The sequence below is a fragment of the Ovis canadensis genome, chromosome 4 (assembly GCF_042477335.2).
Source record: "Ovis canadensis isolate MfBH-ARS-UI-01 breed Bighorn chromosome 4, ARS-UI_OviCan_v2, whole genome shotgun sequence".
NCBI classification, from domain to species: Eukaryota; Metazoa; Chordata; class Mammalia; order Artiodactyla; family Bovidae; genus Ovis; species Ovis canadensis.
The window spans coordinates 29,664,260-29,691,082 of NC_091248.1; the positions used below are offsets into that span (position 1 = coordinate 29,664,260).

The window sequence follows — 26,823 nt, forward strand, 5'->3', positions numbered from 1 at the left end:
GAACTTCTTGATGTTCAAGCTGGTTTTAGAAAAGGCAGAGGAACCAGAGATCAAATTGCCAACATCCGCTGGATCATGGAAAAAGTAGAAGAGTTCCAGAAAAATATCTATTTCTGCTTTATTGACTATGCCAAAGCCTTTGACTGTGTGGATCACAATCAACTGTGGAAAATTCTGAAAGAGATGGGAATACCAGACCACCTGACCTGCCTCTTGAGAAACCTGTATGCAGGTCAGGATGCAACAGTTAGAACTGGACATGGAACAACAAACTGGTTCCAAATAGGTAAAGGAGTACGTCAAGGCTGTGTATTGTCACCCTGCTTATTTAACTTCTATGCAGAGTACATCATGAGAAACGCTGGACTGGAAGAAACACAAGCTGGAAACAAGATTGCCGGGAGAAATATCAATAACCTCAGATATGCAGATGACACCACCCTGATGGCAGAAAGTGAAGAGGAACTAAAAAGCCTCTTGATGAAAGTGAAAGAGGAGAGCGAAAAAGTTGGCTTAAAGCTCAACATTCAGAAAACAAAGATCATGACATCTGGTCCCATCACTTCACAGGAAATAGATGGGGAAACAGTGGAAACAGTGTCAGACTTTATTTTTTTGGTCTCCAAAATCACTGCAGATGGTGATTACAGCCATGAAATTGAAAGACGCTTACTCCTTGGAAGAAAAGTTATGACCAACCTAGAGAGCATATTCAAAAGCAGAGACATTACTTTGCCGACTAAGGTCCATCAAGTCAAGGCTATGGTTTTTCCAGTGGTCATGTATGGATGTGAGAGTTGGACTGTGAAGAAGGCTGAGCACTGAAGAATTGATGCTTTTGAACTGTGGTGTTGGAGAAGACTCTTGAGAGTCCCTTGGACTGCAAGGAGATCCAACCAGTCCATTCTGAAGGAGATCAGCCCTGGGATTTCTTTGGAAAGAATGATGCTAAAGCTGAAATTCCAGTACTTTAGCCACCTCATGCGAAGAGTTGACTCACTGGAAAAGACTCTGATGCTGGGAGGGATTGGGGGCAGGAGGAGAAGGGGACGACCAAGATTGAGATGGCTGGATGGCATCACTGACTCGATGGACGTGAATCTGAGTGAACTCCGGGAGTTGGTGATGGACAGGGAGGCCTGGCGTACTGTGATTCATGGGGTCGGAAAGAGTCGGACACGACTGAGCGACTGAACTGAATATAGATGGAAACTAACATTTGAGGGTTTTTTAATACCAGGCATATTCATTATCCTATTTCACCCCCTTCAAAACACAGTGAGATGGACATTAACGAATCCATTTTACATGTACTGAAATTATCTCACAGATAATTTGGTGATGGTATTGGTAATGGAATTCAAATCCAGGTCTGCCCAATTTCAAAACCCTTATTTATTACACCTCATGTCCCAGTTCTTTTATGAGCCCAATTAAACAGGCCCTGGCATGTGAGACTCAAGCAAGGACTCTAGGAGCCTGAGGTGGAGTGGGAAGAGCACTGCACTTTGGGCTGTGGAGTCAAGAGCCCAAGATATCAAATAACAACAACAACAATAATAGTGATAATTATACACTAGACTCCGAGACAGAATGAAGAGTCAAGAATAAAGTGCAAAAATTTATCAAAAAGATGCCAACCAGTGTTACCAAGAGATCCTGGTTTCTTTGGACACTCTTCCTTTCAAAAACCACCAGAAAGGTCGAGGGGGGGTGGGTGGTGGTGGTTTAACACCCAGAGGAGTGATATGGGATAGAAGCAAAATGTATACCATACTCAGTGAGTGTGTGTTGGGGTGTGTGTATATTACTTCCTCTCCAGTATAAAAACACTCCTTTTGGTATGGCAGTATTAAAAACTAGTCAGAGATAGTACTCATCACTTTTTTTGACCCCTAAAGGTTATACTAACAATAACACAGCTAACATTTACAAAGGGATTGACAGATACCAATATCTGTACTACAGTGATGTTTACGCATTATCTCACAATGTTCTCACAACCATCCTATGATTTAGGTACTCTTTTTTTTTTAATCTTAGGATAATTGCTTTACAGTATTGTTTTGGTTTCTGCCATATAACAACATGAATCAGCAACAGGTTACATATGTCCTCTCCTTCTCGAACCTCCCTCACATCCACCCCCTTAGGTTATCACACGGTACCAGGCTGAGCTCCCGGAGCTACACAGCAGCTTCCCCCTGGCCATCTATTTTACACATGGTAAAGTACATGTTTCAGTGATACTCGCTCAATTTGCCCCACCCTCTCCATCCCCCACCTGTGTCCACAAGTCTGTTCTGTGTTTCTGATTTCTAGGGCAGCCCTGCAGTTAGGTTCATCAGTGCCATTTTTCCAGATTCCATAGATATGCATTATATATGATATTTGCGTTTCCCTTTTTGACTTTGAGGTACTCTTCGTTTTTCACATTTCATGAGAAAACTGAGATTTAGAGAGGTGAAATAACTTTCTTAAGTGACTCAGTGGCTACTGACAGAGCTGGGAATTCAATCCAAGCAGTCTACTATTCAGACACTTATTGCTATCGGTAAAATTTTAAGTTATTAGAATCAACCATCTAAAACTAATCCATTTGCATGTGTTCAATAACTGGACACATAATACACATTAATATTCACACTAGGAACTTCCCTAGCAGTCCAGTGGTTAAGACTCTGGACTTCCAATGCAAGGGGCTCAGGTTCAATCCCTAGTCAAGGAACTAAGGAACACATGCCACAAGGCCAAAAAAGGGGAAAAAAAGAAAGAAAGAAAATAATTGCTGGATACTTAAAATATATTTTTAAAAAATCCAAACTAAATATTTTTGGCCTCTATCTCTCTATCACAAAATCAAGAAAGTGATTTCCTCCTCAAGGGGTTTACTCAGGATTGCGGATATATTTAACATAACAAAACAGGAAAATCTGCTCTGTCAGCAGAAGCTCTTCTAGCTGAGATCTTATTTGTTTTTGTGCCACATATGCAACACCTGGCCCAGCCCCTCCGCTACATGGTGCCTCCTGTAACCATATCCATAGCCATGGCTATGGATGTGGCCCCCTAGCCCTGTTGGAGAGGGATGCCAACAATACAATACGGAGATGCCAAAATTGGACGTGGCTCCGGGGAAGAGAGAGGCCAAACATACGGACCTCCAACTTACTTACCATGGACACTTCTTCCTCAGCACTCAGCAGTTCCCCACCCCCACCCCCTCTCTCATTTCCTCTTTTTCCCCACCCAATCAAAACCCCATCTGAAGATACTACCTTCAGGTTTCTGGAGGTACCAAGGAGTCATCACTAATCAGTTTGGCAAGTTTAAGATTTCTATCAACCAAATTTAAAGGGAGAATAAATTAGAGACAGACAAAAGTTAAACTATTTATTGTATGTGCTCAGTCGTGTCTGACTTTTGTGACCCCACAGACTACAGCCCACCATGGAATTTTCCAGGCAAGGATGCTGGAGTTGGTTGCTATTTCCTTTTCCAGGGGATCTTTCTGACCCAGGGACTGTCTCCTGCATTGCAGGCGAATTCGTTACCACTGCGCCACCTGGGAAGCTATATTTATGTTAAATGACTTGAAATTATCCAATGTTCAAGAAAGTAAAATAGAAGGTAAAGATGAGGCTTTGAGTGAATTTTCCTCATTTTTCTATAATAAACTGTTGTAAATTTTTAAAGTTAATGAAAAACAATTGTGGCCAAGTTTTCAGTCAACATTTTCCAATGGGATACTGCAGCCTAACAGGCTCCTCCCACCATGGGATTTTCCAGGCAAGCGTACAGGAGTGGGTCGCCAATGCCTTCTCCAACAGAAAACAGGACTTGTTTATTGGGGGGGAGGGGGGAATGAATAATGTTATTTAAACGTTATACTCTGTCAGTGAATAAGTTTTTAAAGAGCACTTCACTAAGCATCAGAAAACTTTGGATCTATTTCATAGCTCATCCACAGTCTATTTGGGCATCCTGGGCAAATCTGTGACACAGTTTGTTCATCTTGATCTAAAAAAGTTTCTCAGAAATAAGACTGATTTTGTATTCTTAGCTCTCTGGTAACTAGTAATACGGATGATCCTCTCCTTTTCCCTATCTGGTATATCCTAAAATTTAAGTTTATTCTTTAACCCATGTATCCATATATCTATCCATATGTTCAACTAACATTTATTAGCAAGTTGTTATGTGCCTGACACTTAACTGAAGCATCTCCTACCATGTGCTGACTGTCTGTAGCTTGTTTTCTAGACAGACTTCTCAAGGAGCAATATTCCATGAGTTCTTACATGTTCAAAACTGCTTTGTTTTCCTGTAATTTTTATACTTAAAGGCAACTTTGGGTAAATATAAAAATGATTGACATTTTCTTAATTATCTCCAATATGTTTCCCTAAATGTCCTAAGCTGTACGTATGAATATTTGGTTTTATCTTTCCTTTGAAAGAGACTTCGATCTTTGTGCTCAATGTCCAAAGGGCTTTTCTTTGCTGTCCGATCTTACTAGAGTATGTACTGATATTGGCAATTCTGGGTTCATTTCCCGAGGTTAATGGTGCGCTCTTTCAATGAAGATGTTCATTTTGTATCATTTTAAGAAACTCTTGCCTATGGAATTTTGTGTTTTGTTCCATCGCTTTCATTTCCCTCCTGCAGTATCAATGGGACTTACGTTGGATCTTCTTTTCCTGTCTTCTGTATTCTTTTTTTCTCTTGAATCTCTCTTCTTTGTTTTTAATTTCTGAGTTTCCTAATTCTATTATACTACATGCTGTTCTTTTATAGTGTTTATTGTTTTCTTGAGTTCTTTCAGATAATTGCTATGTTATTTAGTTTTTAGCTGCTTTTTGATTGTACATTTCTCTGGAATGCATTATTTAGTCCATTTAAAAAAATTAGTATATTTGTTGTTCAACAATATTCTTTTCTGTTGTTCATGTATAAATAATTTGAGTGTGCTGTGCTTTTAGAAAATGTTTCCCTTGTAGAGGATTGAGATACCAAGGTACCTCTCCTATCTTTACTGCTTGAGAGCTCTCTCTTCTATTGTTATCACAAAGAAATAGAGAGATAGATACACAAATATATATTCAAACAGCCTCTCTGTGTAGTTATTCCCATTTTCTGAGATCTGCCTTCTGTGGAGTCCTAAGTCTCCCCACTGTATGTGATCCTTTTCTCTCCCTTTGCCCTCAGAGTTCCTGTCCTGATCAATCTGAATCCTTCTCACAGGAGCATTTTCCTTAGGAAAGGAGTTTCATTAGATATTTCTGTCTTCTGTCAGCATTTCCGTCCCCTCGGTATCTTCTGACCTCTTCACAGTCCCTCAGTGTAGAGCAGTGCTCCTTTTACTCCACGCATGCATAACTGGAGTCTGGAGCCTTTTCCTTTCACTGCATTTCCATCTCCTCAGTAGCTTCTGATCTCTTCACAGTCCCTCAGTGTAGAGCTGTGCTCCTTTTACTCCACTCATCCATATCTGGAGTCTGGAGCCTTCTCTTTTCCTTGCTATTCTCACAACATTCACTTGCTGAAAACCCCATTCATGGAGGGACTCTCTCTTTTTGAGGACTTGTTGGCAACTGCTGTATTGTAGCCTTTATAGAACCGTTAAAACTCTTTGTCCTGTACTAGCTGTACACAGCTACTAAACCTAGGCGTGTTCTGCATTGGTCCTGCTTCATTGGTGGTTTGGGTGAGACAACACTCGCTGGTGTTCTGAGGTTAATGTGGATGTTTTTGGTTGGTCTTCTGGAGGATATTGTGAATAGAATTTTTCTTTTGCTATTCTAATTATTTAGTAGTTTTAAGGAATAGATTAAAAAACTTTACCATCATGATTTTGCCCTGACCTAAAGTCAAGATGGACTTATTTTTAAATCAAGGAAACAGTTAAACTGATTCTGCGTCACTCTGTTATCTTGACTGGCTTCTGAGATAGTTACTTCCAATGTAGTTCCTGTTCAACTTAGCTGAATATCTATTAGCTTCACTAAAGATATTCCTTTGAAGTGTAATCAGCCTCTATCTCAGAGTTGCCCAACTCTAATATTGCTTTCCTTTTCCTCACCAACTCTCTTCAAACTATAGCTTCCCTCATTAGCTAGCCTCAGTTAGAGTATGTGCATATATGTTCTGAACAATTTCTTCAATCAAGGAGATTCTTTTCCCTTTAAAATTAGACTTCATTTGAGAACTTCCTAATGCTAAAATTACTGTATTTTCCTCCCAGGCATGTTTCAAATTGTTCTTTATATTGCAGTAGCTTCAGTCAGAATGCTTTCTTTAATGTTCAGAGGACTCACTAAATTGAAAACGGCTTCCTCAAGTTAATATTGCATTAACTTTGCAGTCCATTCCTTCCAAATGAAAACTGGTACATTCAAGCCTGTTACCCTCACACTGCTGGAAATGACATATTTCTCTGATGAATAGAGGAAAAGTACTACATTTCTCTGAGATTTTGTAGATTCTTTTCTGTTCTTAAGAATTTATTAGAATGCCCCCTTCCTTGTCTCTAAAGAAATGAAATTAAATGGGGTTGGGGGGTGGCACCGGGGAGAGTGGTCTCTAGTCTCTACTGCAGGGCTCTGTACTTAACCTCCTTCAGTTTAATCCAATCAACATTCAACCTTCCACAAGTACCTCCTGTGTGCTACGTTTTGTGGTAAGTAGAAAAGATAAGAAATTATCCTCCAAGGGGGCACTGGAGTTAGATGTGGGTTAGAATCCTCACCTATTATTCACTAGCTGGTGACCTGAATTAGCTATTTGAGCCCACTGAGTTCAATTTCCATATCTGAGTATAATCAGTCCCACATGATATAGCTGTCGTAAAAATTTACACATACATAAATACATACACAAATGTATACATATGTATATATTTGTATATTTATAGACATATACATGTATATATATAATTCTTAAAACAGCTATAATAATGTTGGAAATAGGTATGTATGTAGTAGGCAGTACTCAATAAATGTTTCTTCCTTTTGGACAATGTTACAATGTACTTATAATTTGAAAATGTTTCTTCCCCCTTTATCTCTGCAAACATACAAAATGGCTGTTATATATACATATATATAGCTTATTGATTTTCTTAACAAAATGAATTAAAATGGACTATGTTTTAAGATACTCCTCCTATCTCAAATTGTGTGATATTTGTAAAATGTATTGAGACAACCAGCACGGTTCTTGGTATGAGGTTATAAACTCTTAAGGGGTTCGGAGAGTTTTTGCACCTTCTGAAATTGCATGCAAATTGGGTATATTTGTAACTTACACGTTTTTGGAGCGAGGCAATTCATTGCTATCACCAGATTTTAATAGGATTGAGAAACAAAAGTCAAGAATCATGAGGGTGGTTATAAAATCATGTCTGGGATTCACAACAGACTGTATATTTTTTTAAGTCACACATAATCTACAGTTTTGTATAAAAAAATTTCCTTTTTTATAATGCTTAGCACACAGCCAGAAAGAGTTCAGAATGTAAACTTTAAAAAGAGAAAAAAAAAAAAAAGATCCTAATAGTGACAATGTTTTCTCTACCAGGAGTGAGAGGTATAAAAATTGGGGCTGAAAAATAAGAGGCACGCCAAGTACTGAGAGCAATAAAAGACCAGAAAGCAAAGAAGAAGAAGAGAAAAAAAGTCCATCCCCCCCCACCCCAAACAGAGGAGAAGGAGGTGGGGAGGAGGAAAGATTTATAAACTGGAAGAGAAATAGCAATGCAAAGAAGAGAGAAAAAGGAAGTGGTCTGTTCATTGGACTTTCCTTCCCCAATAATCTCTTCAAGGCGAATGCTCCTTAGAGATCCAGGAGAAAAAGAGGTTTCACAGACTGAATGAAGGAGCATGAAGTCTAATTTTAGCTTGACTTGATCATGATGCCTTTGCCAAGCCATTGTTTTACCACCTGCATTTTCTTTATCCGTAACATCTAGATGGCTAATGTTATTAATAGTAAGCCAGAAGAAGTCCCCTATCTCTGTGTGAGCTGTATTTCAAGAATTCATTTTAAGGTGATCCAACTCAAATATGGATGCATTTTCCTAAAGAAACAGTGTTTAAGCAGTATCACAACCATTCATATAAACACACAATATATAATGGATGAAAAAGGGAACAAGCCTTTCAGTTAGCTGGGAGCTTGGTAGGCTGGAGCACAGCTCTTTTCTCATTTCCTTTCTCATACTCCAGGGAGCTCTGTACTCACTCGTGTTAATAAATTGGGGGCTGTGTCTGCACTTGAAAGATAAAACCCAGCAGCACCATAAAAGGCCATTTGTACATGAGAAGCAAAATGAGTTAAATGTCCTCATCTTTATTCCATCCTTCAGCTCTTTCCTGCCTGACATGTGTGTGCCTCTTGCCACTGGTCCCACTCCACATTTCACAGTGGTGATGTTTAATCGCTAAGTTGTGTCTGACACTTTTGAGATCCCATGGGCTTTAGTACATCAGGCTCCTCTGTCCACAGAGGATTTCCCAGACAAGAATCCTGGAGTGGGTTGCCATTACCTTCTCCAGGGAATCTTCCCAACACGGGGATCAAACCCACGTGTCCTGTGTTGGCAAGTGGACTCTTTACCACTGAGCCACTCCACAGTTTATATTGAGTACAAATTTCAGTCTCTTCACAGAATGGAGTCCTGGTTCTTCTGAACTCTAGAAGTTTCTTTCTATTCTGTGTTTGTATACCATCCTCAGTTCCCATCGAGATCTTTCAGGCTTCAACTATAAACTGCTATCTTCCTGCTCACCAGCCTCCACTTTCCATCCTCAACCCCTATCCCCACCATTTCCCCCCATCATTTATGTCTCTGACCAAAGTCTAATATATAAGGGAACAGGGAATGCAATCTTGACTCATACATAATGCTCTCATACATATATTAAGTGGCTGAAACAGAGCAGAGAGACACACAAAATACTGTGCTATTTCTTTTGAGAAATGAGGAAAGAAAGACTCCTTCTTAGTCAGGAAGTAGAAAGATGGATATAGAGACACAAGGGGAGAAAAACAAAGATGGTCTTGTGTGTCTGCTAACCTGGATCCACTCAATAAGAGAAACTGTAAATCCAGCTCAAAATTGAGGTAAAGCTTGACTCTAAATTGGCTCTAAAGGATGGACTTATACATGCAACTCATTCTAGAGACGAAAAAGATGAAAAAGAGAGCATGTGTCCAAGGACATACAAAGATGTACAGTAGATGCAGGGATTGTATCAGAGAAATTAGTTCCTGAGAACAAGGTTAACAGATGACAGAAGGAAGGCAGAATTCTTTCCTTCTGTTTGGGCAGAATTGCCTCCATGTACATAAACAGCACTAATCAGAAGTAATTAATATTGAGAGGAAAAATAATGAGCCATAATATACAATCAATTTAAATAGAATTTAAGCTACCATAAGGTTAGGACAAAATAATGGGCAGTAACTTCCATTGTTATAATAGTTTAATCATTACTGTTTCTGCACTGTCAGGTGTATAGACAATGTTATGATAGATTGAGTCTGAATTATTTGCGAGTTGACTATTAGCCAAGAGGACTAATACAACAAGTGTTCTGTCGACATGCACCCACTCTCAATAGAGAAAAACTCAGATTCCAAGAAATAGTTGCTCTTATTTTTGGAGGGTCATCCTAATCCATAGACTCACAAGGCTTTAAACACTTCGGGGTGCACTGCAAGGAGGAACACTTTAGAAATCACTTCACTCAACTCCTCTACTTTCAAAACATTGCCTCTTGGATGACAACCACTTATGTATATTTCAGTATAGAAATCTTTATAGTAACTATCTTTGTTTGCTAAGAAAATATGTAGCAATAAACTACAGTATTTGTTGAAAAGATATTTCCTTTCAAAAACCTTTGGCCAGTCCACTTATCATCATGATTATACTTTTTTATAAAAATAGCTAGCATTTATTGAGTACTTGAATATTGCAGGCCCTTTGCAAATATCCTCTCACTTAACCAACACGTCAGGAAGCAACAGTTAGAACTGGACATGGAACAACAGATTGGTTCCAAATAGGAAAAGGAGTACCTCAAGGCTGTACATTGTCATCCAGAAGAACAAGCTGGAATCAAGATTGCCAGGAGAAATATCAATAACCTCAGATATGCAGATGACACCACCCATATGGCAGAAAGTGTAGAGGAACTAAAAAGCCTCTTGATGAAAGTGAAAGAGGAGAGTGAAAAAGTTGGCTTAAAGCTCAACATTCAGAAAACGAAGATCATGGCATCCAGTCCCATCACTTCATGGGAAATAGATGGGGAAACAGTGGAAACAGTGTCAGACTTTATTTTGGGGGGCTCCAAAATCACTGCAGATGGTGATGGCAGTCATGAAATTAAAAGACACTTACTCCTTGGAAGAAAAGTTATGACCAACCTAGATAGCATATTCAAAAGCAGAGACATTACTTTGTCGACTAAGGTCTGTCTAGTCAAGGCTATGGTTTTTCCTGTGGCCATGTATGGATGTGAGAGTTGGACTGTGAAGAAGGCTGAGTGCCAAAGAATTGATGCTTTTGAACTGTGGTGTTGGAGAAGACTCTTGAGAGTCCCTTGGACTGCAAGGAAATCCAACCAGTCCATTCTGAAGGAGATCAGCCCTGGGATTTCTTTGGAAGGAAGGATGCTGAAGCTGAAACGCCAGTACTTTGGCCACCTCATGCCAAGAGTTGACTCATTGGAAAAGATTCTGATGCTGGGAGGGATTGTGGGCAGGAGGAGAAGGGGACGACAGAGGATGAGATGGCTGGATGGCATCACGGACTCGATGGATGTGAATCTGAGTGAACTCCGGGAGATGGTGATGGACAGGGAGGCCTGGCGTGCTGCGATTCATGGGGTCACAAAGAGTCACACACGACTGAGTGACTGAACTGAACTGAACTCTAAAAAATGGGCATCATTGTTTCCCTTTTACAGTGGAGGATCATGAGGCTCAGAAAGCAGCTGTTAAGTCTCATAGCCAGGATTAAAGCACCTTTTACCTAATCTCCAGTATCTATCATGGGGCTTCCCAGGTAGCACTAGTGGTAAAGAACCCACTTGTCAATGCAGTAGGCATAAGAGATGCAGGTTCAATCTGTGGGTCAGGAAGATCCCCTGGAAGAGAGCATGGCAACCCACTCCAGTATTCTTGCCTGGAGAATCCCATGGACAAGGAGCCTGGTGGGCTACAGTCCATAGGGTCTCAGAGTCTGACACAACTGAGCAATTTAGCACTCAGTATCTATCAGGTTGTATTACCAAGGAAACATTTTTTAAAAGATACCAGAAAAATAGGAAAACATGAATACTTTCCATACTTACTCTAATATGTGATTTTTCAAGTTTCCTTAAAAGATGTGCACAATCTCCTATTCTCACTGAAGCACTATTCACAACAGTCGGGGCACGGAAGCAACCTTAATGTCTACTGACAGGAATGGCTAAAGAAGATGCAGAACAAATACACAATGGAACAGTGCTCCTCCATAAAAAAAGAAATAATGCCATTTGCAGCAACATGGATGAACCTAGAGACCGTCATACTGTCATACTGAGTGAAGTCAGAGAAAGACAAATATCATATGATATCACGTACATGTAGAATTTAAAAAGAGGCTACAAATGAACTTAGCTACAAAACAGAAATAGAGTCACAGATGAAGAAAATGAACTTATGGTTACTGGGGGATATGGGGAGGTTAAATTGGAAGATTGGGACTGACATACGCTACTATTAATATCTATGAAATAGGTAATAAGGACCTATTGTGTAGCACAGGGAATTCAATACGCTTTAATGGTCTCTATGGGAAGAGTATATATATGTATTAAACATATATATATATGTGTGTGTGTATATATAGTGATGGTGGTTTAGTTGCTAAGTCATGTCTGACTCTTGTGACCCCATGGACTGCAGATCACCAAGCTCCTCTGCCCACGGGATTTCCCAGACCAGAATACTAGAGTGTGTTATGTATAACAGATTTATTTCTCGGTACACCTGAATTAATACAACATTGAAAATCAACTATACCCACCCCCCCAAAAAAAAGATGTATGCAAATACCTTGATGTTTACCCTAAGGCAAAGACAGTTATAAAGAAGCCTGGCATACTGAAAGTATTTCAGAATTCTACCTCTGATTAAATATAAACAACCCAAAAGCTTCAGTAATTGTCCAAATCACACTGAACAGCATGGTGAAATGATTATGGGTTCATCTGTGATAACCGACAGCACTGGCTCGTTGGATCTATTTCTCCTCATTTCTCATGTGGAGCGCCAAGGTTAATGCTTGAAGAGGTGACTCCAGGTAAACAGAAGTCACTCACAATTGTATTATCTATGGACCAGAGACATTTAAAAAGAAGCTTGGATTTCTAGAGGGTTGAGAAAAAGCTCTCCTCTTGCTTTAGGTTTCGTCATAGGCTGAGTTCCCTAGTAATGAGAACATACATAGCTTATCAGAAAAGAGTGCTTTTGAGGTCAGTGCCTGTGAAATGGAAGAAAAAGAAGACTGGACAGAAGGAGAAACTATACCATGACGCAGTCTTAACAGAGGCCTTAGTCCATCCGGCGGGGAACTCTGATGACAGAATGGCTCTAGACAACATTATTTGTTGAGGTTGGGAGGCTGGGTTTCTATACGCCTGTGCTAATCAGTCACTGGATGTGGGTGCCCTGAAAGAAGGCATGATCTTGACTTGAGGCAGGTAGCTGCATCTGAGGCAATTCTCTGAGAGGGCTGACACCTGATGGCTGTCTGTTGGCAGCACTCCAAATAGCTGGGGGAATAATCCTTTCCGTCCTGAAGGAAGACCAGAGCAACGCACACTTTGCCCACCTCAGGTGTGCTGCCTCTGATCACATGCACAGTGTTGCTTTTATTACTTAAGACACCTAGAGTGGGTCACCATAAAATGCCCCGGGAATGCCCCAGCTTGGTGAGGATTAACCTTGCCTGTCAACTTCATTGGGCACTTAGGTATTTCCTTTAGACCAGAGACATTCACTAGAAGGGCCAAACAGTGTCTAAGAAGTTACAACTTAGTTAGGCTGCTGCTTTTCTGTGAGCAGGACAAGAAATCACAGTAATCAGTTAGAAAAAAATGACCAGATATCTGAAACACAGCAGCCGGGTTAGGATAGAGAGACCAGGCTGTGCCTACTCATCTGTGTAAGAGGATGGGCAACCCTTGTATAAGCAGATCTGGGACCAAATAAAGATCTTCTATGGGCTGGATTTAGTCAAAAGGCTACAGTTTGCTGACACCTCATTTAAAAGATCAGCGTTAAAAACTAGGCAAAATGTAGGTAGGGTCGAGGAATCTGAATGGTTTCATTTGCATTCAACACCAGAAGACTTTTATTTGTGACCTTGGGCAAGATCCTAAAACTCCCTATGTCTCAGTATCTTCATCTATTAAATTAACATAATAATAGTGCCTGAGTTATAGGGTTATGAGTATGTGAGGGTGCAAGTTCAACACTTGTTGTCTGGCATGTATCAGGTTCAGCAACTAATTTTTAGAATTGTTATTATTGTTATATTTATTACCATATCAAGTTTAGTATTTACGTTAAGCCACTATTAGCCTAAATTTTGGAGGAAGAAAAATAAGAAAACATTTCACGTGAGTGGTTAAAATTTTAAAACAATAATCAAGGGAAAAGTTGTATGAGGATTCTTTGTACTACTCTTGCAACTTTGTAAAATCAGAAATTATACCAAAATAAAAATTGGAAAGACTTTGACCTTCTTTGCTGGGATTATTTGGGATAGAAGTAGGCATCTAGGAAACTTGACTATTTTTATGCTGCTTCAGTTCAGTTCAGTCGCTCAGTCGTGTCCGACTCTTTGCGACCCCATGAATCACAGCACGCCAGGCCTCCCTGTCCATCACCAACTCCTGGACTTCACTCAGACTCACGTCCATCAAGTCAGTGATGCCATCCAGCCATCTCATCCTCTGTCGTCCCCTTCTCCTCCTGCCCCCAGTCCCTCCCAGCATCAGAGTCTTTTACAATGAGTCAACTCTTCACATGAGGTGGCCAAAAGTTTTATGTAATTCCACTCAATTTATCCCTTTAGTTCTTTGTCTATGTTTTCTATTAGTTCTTTGAGCATGTTTCAGGACCGTGGTTTTTAAATCTCTGTCCAGTAATTTCAATGTCTGGACTTCCTCAGAGATCAGTTTAGTTCAGTCGCTCAGTCATGTCTGACCCTTTGCAACCCCATGGACTGCAGAACACCAGGCTTCCCTGTCCGTCACAAACTCCCAGAGCTTGCTCAAACTCATGTCCATCAAGTGGGTGATGCCATCCAACCATCTCATCCTCTGTCGTTCCCTTCTCCTCCTGCCTTCAGTCTACCAATTTATTTCATTCCTTAGAAATAGCCATACTTTTCTGTTTCTTTGTATGCTTTTTGATTTTTTTTAAACTGAAAACAGGAAATTTTACTATTGTAGTATGTACTTGGGACTTCCCTGGTGGCTAGAGGGTAAGGAATCCGCCTGCAATGCAGGAGAGCTGGGTTCAATCCCTGGGTTGGGAAGATCCCTCGGAGAAGGCAACGGCTACCCACTCCAGTATTCCTGCCTGGAGAATTCCACGGTCAGAGGAGCCTGGCAGGCTACAGTTCAGGGGGTCGCAAAGAGTTGGATACACTGAGTAACTTTCATTCACTCACAGTATGTACTTGGAAGTAAGGTTCTCTCCTTTTCACAAGGCTTGCTACTTTTTGGTTGCTGAAAGGCTGTAGCAGTCAGATTATTCAATGCTGATCCCAAACTATTACTGCAAAGACTATATTTTTTGTCAATGTGGTCATTGAAGTCTGTTTCTTAGATTGTGTTCAGCTAATGTTTTGATAGAAATTTCTTTGAATGCTGGGAACCTCCAAGTCTTGGCAAATTGGCACTGATCTTCAACTTGCCAGGCCTGCACTGTGCCAAAGGATCAGCCCAAGAAAAAGCTGAGGGTCCTCTCAAGTGTTTTTTGAGCATGTGTCTTATCCTGGGCACATACATGGTTTTCTAAATTCCCCCATTTACAAAGTTGCTTTTATTTTTTAAAACGTTTAAAAAAATATTTATTTTTATTTATTTGGCTGTGCTGGGTCTTAGTTACAGCATGTAGGATCTTTAATCTTGGTTGCGGTATGTGGGATTTAGTTCCCTGACCACAGATCCAACCCGAGCCCCCTGCATTGGGAATGAGGATCCTGCCTTAGCCCCTGGATCACCAGGGGAGTCCCCATAGCTGCTTTTCAATGTCCTAATTTCCCAAAGAAACTCTCCCCAGTTTTTGCCTTAGCCAGTCTACTATATGTTTCAACCATAATTTCTGCCTGAAGATTTTTCATTTGGCTTGCAGTATTTTCAGGCTTTCTCCTGAGTTCTGAGTGAACACTGAGCATCGTCCTTTAGGCTGCTCCCTGTATTACTCTGCTTGGGCTGCTATAACAAAATAGCACAGCCTGGATGCCTTAGATAACAGAAACTTCTCATAGTTCTGGAGGCTGGAAAGTCCAAAATCAAGGTTCCTGTCCATTCAGCCTGTCTTCTCACTGTGTCCTCACATGATGAGGAGACAGACAGACAGCTCTGGAGTCCCTTTTTCTTACAAAGGTACTAGCATCCTGGATGACAGTCTCGCCGTTATTACTTCACTTAACCTGTACCATGGGATTCCCAGGTGGTGCAGTGGCAAAGAATCCACCTGACAGTACAGGAGATGCAAGAGATTCGGGTTCGATCCCTGAGTCAGGAAGAGCCCCTGGAGGAGGAAATGGCAACCCACTCCAGGACTCTTGCCTGGAAAACCTCATGGACAGAGGAGCCTGGTGGGCTACAGTCCACGGGGTCAAGAAGAGTCGGACAAGACTGCGTGCATGCACACACATGAAGGGGCGATGGTAGTGGAAGGACAAATAACTCACTACAAAACCTTCCTGTTATTTTGAAGTGCCTCTTTCTTGATTCAGTGCTCATGTGGTGCCTGTAAGCGTTCAACTGTTTTCTAGAGTGGTCACAAAACTGATGGTTTCTGCTTAGTTTTCAATGTTTCTGTGGAAGAATGGGAGCGGGAAGCTTCCTACTCTGCCATTTTGCTCTTTTCATTCAAAAGACTGAAATCTAAAAAAAAAAAAAAGACTGAAATTTTGAATGCTTTTCAAAGATTTATGTTTTCCTCAGGCCAAAGCTTTCAAAAGGCTTTTTACTTATAAATGAAAAGAACGATTCAGATCACTCTTAAACGAAGTGATGAAATGTGTTTTAAAGAATGGAAAAATTATCCACTCAAACTAACTTAACAACAAAAAAGTGTAACTTAATGTAAGAATACAATGTAGGGATTCTTGGATTTCAAGAGGAATTGGGCCTTTAGTGGGATGGAGGTCATGGGAAATCTGTGAGAAGCTAGAAAATGACTCTCTTCCCTTCCGTTCTCTGTCTCTGTGACAGCACCGAAGCTCAGGGTCGTTTCTCAGACAGTCTGCTTCATTTCCCTCTCCGTCTATAATAGGTTCCCCTTACCTTGGGTTCACATGTTTGGGTTACAAGCCCCCGTCTGCGTTACAATTTCAGCGTTCAGTAGAGAGCAACTAAAACTTCTCTTCCAATTCCAAATCCTCAGAGGAAAGGATCTGATTGAGTCAGATTCCTTCAAGGATCAAACTCTATCCAATCAAGAAGGGACAAGGGTCCTATAGTATATATATATATACATGGTTAGAGAGACCAAACCTCTAAATGGGACTTGGAAGAAAAGGAAGAGAGTTCTTCTCAGCGGATGATGGACAGAAACCCAACAAAGTATCTATCCAACCCATTCCTAGATCTAAAAACCTTTAAATACAACTTAAGAGAAAGAAGAAAAAAATTGTGCCACTTTACATAGCTAAAATTTGTCCGTTTTTTACACTAACAGAGGTAATGAACACATTTATAAATAATGTACTGCTTAGGGATTTTAAAGCATCACCTACTTCATTTACAACAAATGTTTTCTGCTTTTGTTGAGCCACCAGGGAAAATAATTAAGGCATATTCTGATGCTTATTCCAGGGAACTAGCGCAACAGAGGATAACCCCAGGGAGCCCAGCCTTCTAAGCTGAGACTATTTCTGATTCCTCAGTGTACACGTGGCAGACTCTGCTTTCAAGCTAATAACTTGTGAGTCATGCTGAGTCCTCTTTCCTTGAGGTTAAAAGTATTTCCTAGACTTTCCTTTTTTCCTTATCTCCTCCTTTGTTCTCCACCTTTATCTCCTTCACATGTCAGTCAATTCAGAAAATAACACTAGCCTTTCCAACTGTCTCAAAATCTTGGTTGATTTTGTGCACATGTAGCTGCAAGGAATAAAAACTGTTTGGAAAATGCTCTCTTGGATTCCACAGAATGAAAATACTGTATCCTAGCAGGAATTTTTAACGAAATGAGAAGCTCCATTGAAAAGCATGCTGTCTCCAGAGAAGGAAGCTCTGTCTCTTTTTTCTTGGGTTCTTCTTCCTACTCAGGTTAATAAAGATGGTAGGTAGTTGGGGTCATCTACAACCACAAATACTCTGATATCTAGTTGAGTCTGTAGTTTCATCTAATTTAGAGTTATAGCTGAATAGCAGAAAACACAACAAAACCTGGAAGTTTGGACAGTTCACCCATTACATTATCAAGACTTGAATCTTACACTTAAGTCTTGTCTTACTCATCCTCGTGTATTTACCTCTGGACTTAGCCACACCACCAAATTGTGCATTGTCTGTAATTACATAATCTCTACCTCTGATGTTCCATTATATAATGCTTTCCCTTTTGTGCCCAAGGCCTTCTCTCTGAAAGAGAAAGACATGTTTTCTACTATTTATGTTTTTTGCTGTTGGGTACAATTTTGCTTAGACTCAAACTAAATTATTGGTTAAATGTATGTTTATTAGCAAGTATGTTTAACTACCACTGTAACCATAAAGAGGGACACACACCCAGCCACAATTACAAATTAATTCTTGAAAAAAGAAAGGAGCCAGTCATAATTATGCATTCTTTTTACCATGCAATAAAATTTCAACAAGGTAATAAAATGAGATCTGACATATAATACCTTACCATCCTGCTATACTCTTAAATCCTAACTTCTTACTATGAACAATACTAATATTTTACAAAGTGTTAGTCACTCAGTTGTGTCCAACACTTTGTGACCCCATGGACTGTAGCCTGCCAGGCTCCTCTGTCCATGGAATTTGCCAGGCAAGAACACTAGAGTGGGTAGTCATTCCCTTCTCCAGGGATCTTCCTGACCCAGAGATTGAAATGCCATCTCCTGCATTGCAGGTGGATTCTTTACCATCTGAGCCATCAGTAAAATTAGTTATTTGTTATCACTTCTTAAAAGAAAAGTTTTCATGGTACACACTCCTAAAATATTTAACTTATGAATCTAATGTAATTAAAAGAATGATATAATCCCCGTCACATATAATCCCACTGACTACCTTTTGAGGACAGTCAGAATTACTTTCTCCAATTTAGCAATAGGGAAAATTGAGATTTAGAGGGCTTTGATAACTTGCTACTCAGCTAATTACTGATAAAATTGAGATCCTTACTGAAAAAGAACAGATTGTTCCTAAACCAGAAGAGAAGGTTGCACAGAAGAAAAAGATATCCCAGAAGAAAGTAAAGAAACAAAAACTTACGGCCCAGGAACAAATGCTGCAAAAAATAAATGCAAATAAAAGTAAAAAAAAAAAAAAAACGAGAACATCATTCACATCTCAAGGGTTCCACTTCACTATTCATTATATGTTTCCTCCAGGACTGTCATTGTTCAGATTTCAATAAGATTCACAACTCATCTCCCTATGATCATGTCAGAAAAACCTTACACAATACAGGTGTCAGGGGTCAAAAATAATACAAGCATGGTATGTTACCCTTTAAGTGAAAAAGATACTATATTGTATTTCATTCAGTTGTTTACTCATTCGAAACAACAAATAATCAAATACCTAGATTGTGCTAGGTAGGCTCCACTATATCCAGCTTTTTAGGAGTTACTTTTGCTGCACATGGCTTATCACAACAAAGATTTATTATTTTACAGTTCCTGCAGACTTGAATTTGGGAGTGGCTAAACTGAGTGATTCTGGCTCATGGACTCTCTTCGGGTACAACAAAGATACTGACAAGGGATGCAGTTATCTGAAGGCTTGGCTAGGCTGAAGGATCTGCTTCCAAATTCACTCACGTGGCTGTTTTCAGGAGCTCTCAGTTCCTCACTGACTGCTGGCCTTAGTTATTCACAACATGGGCCTCTCTCTAAGTTGCTGAGTGTCCTTACGACATGACAATTACCTTTCCCCAGTGAGCAATCCCAGAGAGAGCAAGCAGAAAGCTGGCACATATATAGTCTCCACTTAGAAGTCACATCACAACGTTTCTACATTCTCTTTATGAGAACAAGTCACTAAGTTCAGTCCAAATTCTAGGTGAGGGGAATTAAGCTCAATTTTTGAAAGAAGAAGTATCAAAGAACTTGTGAACATATTTTAAAACTACTATACCAGTAGTTTTAATTTAATTTATAAATTCAATTTATATTAAATTCTAAATAATTTATAGTTTTAGAAGTTTAGTTGCTCAATCACATCCAACTCTCTGCGACCCCATGGACTGTAGCCTACCACGATCCTCCGTCCATGGGACTTTCCAGGCAAAAGTACAGGAGTGGGGTGCCATTTCCTTCTCCAGAGGATCTTCCCGACCTAGGGATCGAATCCAGGTCTCCCACATTGTAGGCAGATGCTTTTACCGTCTGAGCCACCAAGGAAGTCCATTTAATCTATACATTATTATATAAATATAATTTATAGAATTTAACCTAATTATTACTAAAGAGTTGTTAATCTAATTGTAATATTTGGATATTTAAAGGAAAACTAAGTTTATTAGAGAGTGGTTTTTTGCTGTTGCTTGTTTCCATTTTTTGTTCCCATTTTCATCTTACCCTGTTTATTAAAAAATTCTACCTAGAGCGCTAAATAAATAATGATTTTTCCTATCTTTTTATGCCAATTAGGAATTTTATTCAGTGCTTATAACAAAAAACAACAAAAACCTTAAAGAAAATGGATTTATTTTCCTTCATATAACAACAAACCCCTTTATATAACAATAAACCCAGAAGTGAGCAGACCAGGGCTGATAAGCTGACCCTTCAAAGCAATCACAAGCCAGTCCCTTTGGCTATGCTACTATTTTGTTACTGTGGTTGAAACAGGGCTGCTCCACATCTAGCATCATATCACTGTTCCAGGTAAGATAAAGGACAGGTATAGGTCCAATGGCTAACAGAAAGTTTCTTCCATAAAACTTTGAGCCTCTATGAGTAACATCTACTTTCATTCTATTGATAGGTCACATGGGAAACCATGGCTTATAGGAGCCTGAGTAAACAAGTATTTTTAACTGGACACAGTCGCCCCGAAAAAAAGTCAGAGTTCTCCAAGTAATAGAGAAGGGATTTTGGTTTAATCAGCTATCAGTGTCTATCACTTTGCTCCAAGGCGCTTGGACACACATTCCTGAAACACACTCCAGAGAGACAAACACACTGTTCAAGGTTAATCTGTGTTTCAAATGGGAGAATCTGGTCATTTTGCATCTCACATGTAAATCATATTTTTCAAAGTAACCACAGCTTTCTTTTTTTCTAGTTAATAATGAAGAAAAATTGGCTGACTTAATGTCACTTCAAGGAATTTATTCAAGAAGACAGCGGTACAGTTGTGCAAACGTACATGCATTAAGAAACTCATCACAGAGTTGTTTAAAATAGTAAGCATTTGGGGAAAAAAACAGAAATGAACCAATAGAATACCGGTTAGATAAACAATGGTACGTCCACTTCACACTAGGCAACTTTTAAAAATGATGTTATTCACGATATATTGTTCATGAAAAAAGAACTGTGTACATGATAAAATCCAGTTTATCATACATTGTATTTCTATACCTTTATATGTTTTTATTCTTAGAGATGTCTGGAACATAACATGAATTTTAAAAAATTGTTCTCTCTGAATTATGACATTTGGAAATTTTTTATATTTGTTTCAATAAGTGTACGTTGCTTTCATGAAAATAATAGCTATTTCCAATAATACCTAGAAGGGTAGGAGGGGCCTGATTTGACGTGGTAGTTCTATCAACATACCTCTTGCCACTAAGAAAATTATCTTAGACATGCTGTAGCTGAGCTTACCCTTGGAAGGGTTTCCTATATTTGCTCACTGGAAAAAGATTATTTCTTATTCCTTATAAATTTTAATAAAATTAAAATAAGAATCCTGAAGCATTTTGTTTTATTTTGCTTTCTATTTGGTACACTTTGACCTCGAAGGGTCTCTTTTCCCTGTCTCACAGTGGCTGTGGAAGACAAAGAGGGTGAGGCTGATCAATAATTATATACAGGTTGGGGGAGAGAGAACAGATGGAGGTGAGGATCCAACAGAGCACTAACCTGGATATCACATACTTGCACTTCTCTTCCAAAACAGGCTTCTCAGTTTATCTTTCTGACCTCAGTTTCTCATCTGAAAAAATGACAGGTTTGGATAAGAATCTAGATGTTTTAAAGTTCTTCCCAAAGATTCTTTCGGATTTATTAATGATATATCCTGGTAAACTACACTAAAGCTGAATCTAGACACATAAAAGGAAACAACAACAATACTTTAGTTACATTGTTTATTATTCCTCTCCAGCGTGGTAACCAACTTGCCAAGGTTACACAGCTAATAGGTGGCGGGAATCAAGATTCCAGCCCAGAGGCCAAGGCACTTAAGAACTGCCTAGGAAGCAGGGTAGTTTTCTCACCCTCAAACTAGGCTTTGTTAGATACCACCAGTAAAGTCAGACTTGATCCCACCTCCTGACTGCTGTGGGACTGCCTCAATCGCTCGAGGGCTCCTCGCTCTCTAATCCCAAAACAGTTTTCTGATACAACTTTGCCAACTAAAGGTGAGACGGTGAGGTTTTGGAGAGCTCCGAAGAAACTTCGGGCCACTGCCTGGCAGTGGAGAAGTTATCACAGAACCAAAGACCATGTGTGCCTTCAGGAGGCTTTGTGGTAGCATTAATTGGGTTCTCAGCCCCTGCTCATTCACATACCTGGTTATCCAACACTCGTTTGCGTACCTCATCTTGCGTGTTTCCTCTCCTTAAGGCCAGAGAGGTACTGAGTTGAGAGTCGGGAGGAGGGGATAACAGGGGTAAAAAGAACAGTTTAAAAGCAGGCTAGAGGCCATAAGACTCCTGAAAGGGAAGAGCCTGTCTCTTGGACAAAGGTCCCAAGGGTATTTGCAGCCCTGGTCCCTGATGTTTCACTGCTTTGGGCCCTCTCAAGGTCCGGAAGCTAGTGCAAGACCCTTCAGCAACGCGAGGAAGGTGGAGGCCGCCACCGAGGTGCCGCAAGCGGGCTGTGACTACCCCTCATAGAAGATCCGACTTCCCAGACCCCTTCGCACAAGGGCGGGGCGTGCTCTCGGCCGCCAATCCCCGCGCCCGCACGTCGCCGTAGCCCCGCCCCACCCTGCCCCCTCTCGCTCCGCCCTTCCCTGGGGCTGGTGCGGCGGCGATGACGTCAGCGCTAGGAGACCCCTGGGTGGCGGCTGCGCCGTCGGCGGCCCGCGGCCGGAACGCGCTGCGGGGAGGGGCGGAGCGAGCGGGCGGGAGCGCGCGCTGGGCCCGCCTCGGCCGCCGCCGCCGCCGCTGCCGGGGAATAATCTGGGCGGCAGCGGGCGGCCCCGGCCAGCAGCCACGAGCCACTTCTGCGGCTGCCGAGCAGAGCGAAGGTCGCCGGTCTCGTGTCGTCGCCCTCTCCGCCCCCCTGGAGGGGCGAGAGGGAGCCGAGGCTGATGTCAGGTACGGCCGGCGGAGGCGCCCTCAGGCTGTGGGTCCAAGGTCTCGGGTCCCCTCGCCCTTCCCTCTGGGAGAGTGAATGTGGGGGGAGCGTGGAGGGTGGAACCCCACCCCTGGCGCCGCCAAACAGGTGTCTCGGAGTCGCTGCCGGGTCTGGGGACGTGCGGGCTCCTGAGGGGCGCGCGGGGCACTTCCTGCTCCCGGCGTCTCCGCGAACTGCCAGTGGGGCCGCCTGCCCGCCGGGCCGCTATTTTGTTGACATGTAACCTCCTGTTAGTCGCAGGTCCTTCCCTTTCGCTCTCTGGTGCCCCTCGCCTCTTCGCGCGCCGCCTGCCGTCGGGTGGCGACGGTGAGGCGCGGGCTGCGCTCCGGACCGCGCGGCTGGACCACTTAGCGGTCCTGCCCCGCCGGGCCCTCCCCCCGCGGAGCTGCGGGCGCTCAGGTGTGGGCACCTTCCAGGAGAGCCGCCGGGCTGCCGCGTCGCGCCAGCGCCCAGCGAGCCGGAGCCTTGCGCAAGTGCTGGGGGACTTCCTCTGAGCTCTCTGGATCATCAGGTTTGTCTGGCTGATTTGTTCTTTTTAAATTCCCCTGCCCCTGACAGAATAAGCTAGGCAGGTGTGTTGGGGCATTGCTCCGTGAAGGACGCGGGACGAGTTTTTTCCTTCCCGCCTTCCTCTCCCGCCAGGTGCGATGGGATTAGTAGATGCTGACAAATTGACTTTACAGCTTTGAATTTGGATACATTGCCTGCTCAGAAAATGAACGAAATGTGGATGTGGGGATTTATTCTTGCCCAGCACTTACCCTCTCTCTTTATTATTATTTTCAAAAGACTGGAATTTAAACATCACAGGCCTTGGAAAAGTTGACTGGATTTATAATCTGATTCTCTCAGTGCCTTGTAGTTATTGTGGTATATCGTTTTAGAGCTTTTCAGATTGAACCCTATGATCCTAACCATGAATTTGTTTCATCCTGGTTTTAAAGCTTAGTTAAAAAGTTAGAACTTTAATGCAATAGAGTGAGTAATTAGGCCAATGTGAAACAGACAGAAATGTGTTCATTTACCAGAAATTGGGCACTGATAGATAGCTCTGCCTGGGTAACTTCAAGTTATTTAATTCTGGTGTTAGTTTAGAGGGTGGGAATCTGAGTATTTAGGAGGTAAAACTAACTTTTTACACTTTTATCAGATAAATGTCAAATGAGCCTTATGTACATGATGTGTGTTCTAAGTATTGTGTATCATAATTGTATTTATTTCATTTTTTGCCAGCCTTAGTGTATAGTAATGTACAGTTTAATTGAATGTAAAGTTTCAAGCTACCAAACAGTTAACTCTTTTTACCATATGTTAAGTGAGACAGTGATTTAGTAAGGAAAGTATGACTCACTTAAAATTCTTCACAGGAAAAGTGTGTGGTTTTTTAGTTACGGTGGATAACTATTAGATGTTTCTCTTAAATTTCCCTGAAATTTGTGTTTTTCTGTATCTTTTTACTTTGGGTTCAGCATTTTAAAAATATTTTCTGGGCAGTACCCATTTAAAGATAGATGTTCCCTTACATATGCTTTTGGGGGGGCGGGGTATTGATTGTACTAGTCTGTATTTCTGAGTAAATTCAGTATCCAGAAATTATTAGAATATCACAAAGTCATTTAGGAGTACATATCAATTAATGATCACCTAGTCATAGAAATAGAAAAGTGTGTCTTTTAGGTATATGCAGTACTACTGTTTGTGTATTGACTTGTGCTCACTAACATAAAAATTGATTATACAACTTATACACTCTATGGACCATGGTGATTTTAGAGTCTCAGTCTGGAGAAATCATTGATTGGAATTCTTGTGACAGTACACCTATAAACAAATATTAAATGGAAAATGGACAACTTGATGCTGAAATTTAATTGTGATTCACTTAAAATTTTAAGCTTCCCAGTACAACCATGTTGCTTTTACAATGTTTGTTGAGATTTTAGTAAAGAGGCTAGTATACAAACTATAGCAAAGTGGAAGGAATGTGGCAAAATTCTGTTTTAAATAAGGGGGTGAGGGATGCATAATTCTTCCATGAAAGAGAAGTTAGCATTTTACCTTGAAATCTAAATGATTGTCGAATTTGTACTTAAATTTTCATTTTACTGCTAACTCAGAATGTCCTACAGGAAAATGCAGGCCAAAATCTATAATGTGTGAAAATAAGCGTCCCTTGAAGAAGAAAATGTAAAGAAGCTGTTATATATGAAATAGGGTAGCCTATAGGAAGGTAGAAGAAACCAAAAAGAAAATCCGAGTAAGTGATCTAGACTCTGTAGTGTGAGCTACCTGGCACGTTGAGGGGACATGTTGAGGGCAGAGAGAGGTGGTATTAAATTAGGGAGATTCTGAAACAGGAAGTCTAATTAGTTCACAAGGAAAGCTACATGTTAAAATATTTACATTGGTGCAAGCTGGATAACTGGCAGATTTGAAACTATATACAACTTGATAGAGTTATTTGCATTTTTGGTCATTGTGTGAGCTTCCTAGGGCTGCTATAACAAAGTACAACACACTGAGTTATTTAAAACAACGGAACTTTATCATTTCACTGTTTTGGAGGTTGCAAGTGTGAAATCAAGGTGTTGACAGGGCCGTGCTCTGCCTTCTGGGGAATTTTCTCTGTTCTGTGCTTCTTAGCTTTGTGTGTCACTGGCACTCCGTAGCTTGAAGTTATATTACACAAACCTCTGCCTCTGTTGTCACATGGCGTTCTCCCTGTATGTCTCTGTCTTATGTGGTGTTCTCCCCTTTTTGTAAGGACTTCAGTCATACTGAATTAGAGTCCACCCTGGTGCATGCGTGTTAAGTCGCTTCAGTCGTGTTCAACTCTTTGCGACCCTTTGGACTGTAGCCCACTAGTCTCCTCTGCCCATGAGAGTCTCCAGGCATGATGACTGAAGTGGGTTGCCATGCCCTCCTCCAGGGGATCTTCCCAAGCCAGGGACTGAACTGGCATCGCTTAACATCTCCTGCATTGGCAGGCAAGTTCTTTTACCACTAGCACCACCTGGAAAGTCTTTGTGGCACCATATAGCAGACCAAATCAGAAAGGGCACTGAGAACAGACTAAATTCATTTACCTATCTCAGTACCTACTATGTGCCAGGTCATAGAAGTAAAACAATGACTAGGTGGGCAAAAATCTCTGTCCTCATGGAACTTATGTTCTAAAACGTTGGTTCTCAAACTGTGGTCCCTGGAACTTCTGCATCACCTGGGAACTTGTCAGAAATGCAAATTTTTAGGCTCTATTCCGCAGACTTGTTGATTCAGAAATTCTTTTAACAAGCTTTTCAGGTGATTCTGGTGTAGACTCAGGTTTGAGAACCACTGATCAAGTTGGAGAAAAGAGACAATAATCGAGATGAGTAAGTAAAATATGTAATATATTAGATGTTAATAGGTGCTGTCAGTAAGAGGAGGGTGGCTCAGGAAGACGTGCCACCCACCCCACCCCTCCGCCGCTGCCCCCAACCAGGAGTAAAGGCCCGAAGGAGTTGGGGAGTAAGCCATGTGAGTATCTGGGTGAGTTGTGTTCCCAACGGAGAACAGCAAGTATAAGGACGCTCAGGTATTTGAGGAACAGCAGAGAGTCCAAAGTTAGAACACAGCAAGGAGCAGATGGTAATAGGTTCAGTTTTTTAAATTTCTGTTTGTTCCTTTTTAACCTGCAAAAACCAAATACTAGGAGAGCAAGAGGAAAGTGTGGGAGTAGGATGCCAGGTGGAACCTAGTTGCCTATGTAAGAACGTAGACTAGTATATAATCTAGATATATTTATACATTCATTTGGCAATATG

At 41.1% G+C, this 26,823-nt stretch overlaps 2 protein-coding genes across 11 annotated transcripts in view; one reads left to right on the forward strand and one right to left on the reverse strand.

Annotated features, from left to right (window-relative positions):
• The window catches only part of ASNS (asparagine synthetase (glutamine-hydrolyzing)), a 151,353-nt gene extending 128,304 nt beyond the window's left edge, over positions 1–23,049 (reverse strand). For all 8 annotated transcript variants that reach the window (XM_069587489.1, XM_069587485.1, XM_069587492.1 and 5 more), the window contains exons 1-2: positions 22,225–23,049; positions 21,575–21,647 (exon numbers count right to left, since the gene is read on the reverse strand). The gene's annotated coding sequence lies outside the window, so the exon portion shown is untranslated. The remainder of the gene's footprint in view (positions 1–21,574; positions 21,648–22,224) is intronic.
• The window catches only part of C1GALT1 (core 1 synthase, glycoprotein-N-acetylgalactosamine 3-beta-galactosyltransferase 1), a 53,336-nt gene continuing 49,160 nt past the window's right edge, over positions 22,648–26,823 (forward strand). The window contains exons 1-2 of one of the 3 annotated variants that reach the window (XM_069587500.1): positions 22,682–22,977; positions 23,252–23,528. Coding sequence is in view for 2 of the 3 variants with exons in the window: in XM_069587497.1 (XP_069443598.1) it covers positions 22,691–22,977; positions 23,434–23,528 (382 nt within the window). In the remaining variant the exon portion in view is untranslated. Of the gene's footprint in view, positions 22,978–23,251; positions 23,529–26,823 lie in introns of all 3 variants that reach the window. The other 2 variants (XM_069587497.1, XM_069587498.1) reach the window with 2 other exon arrangements.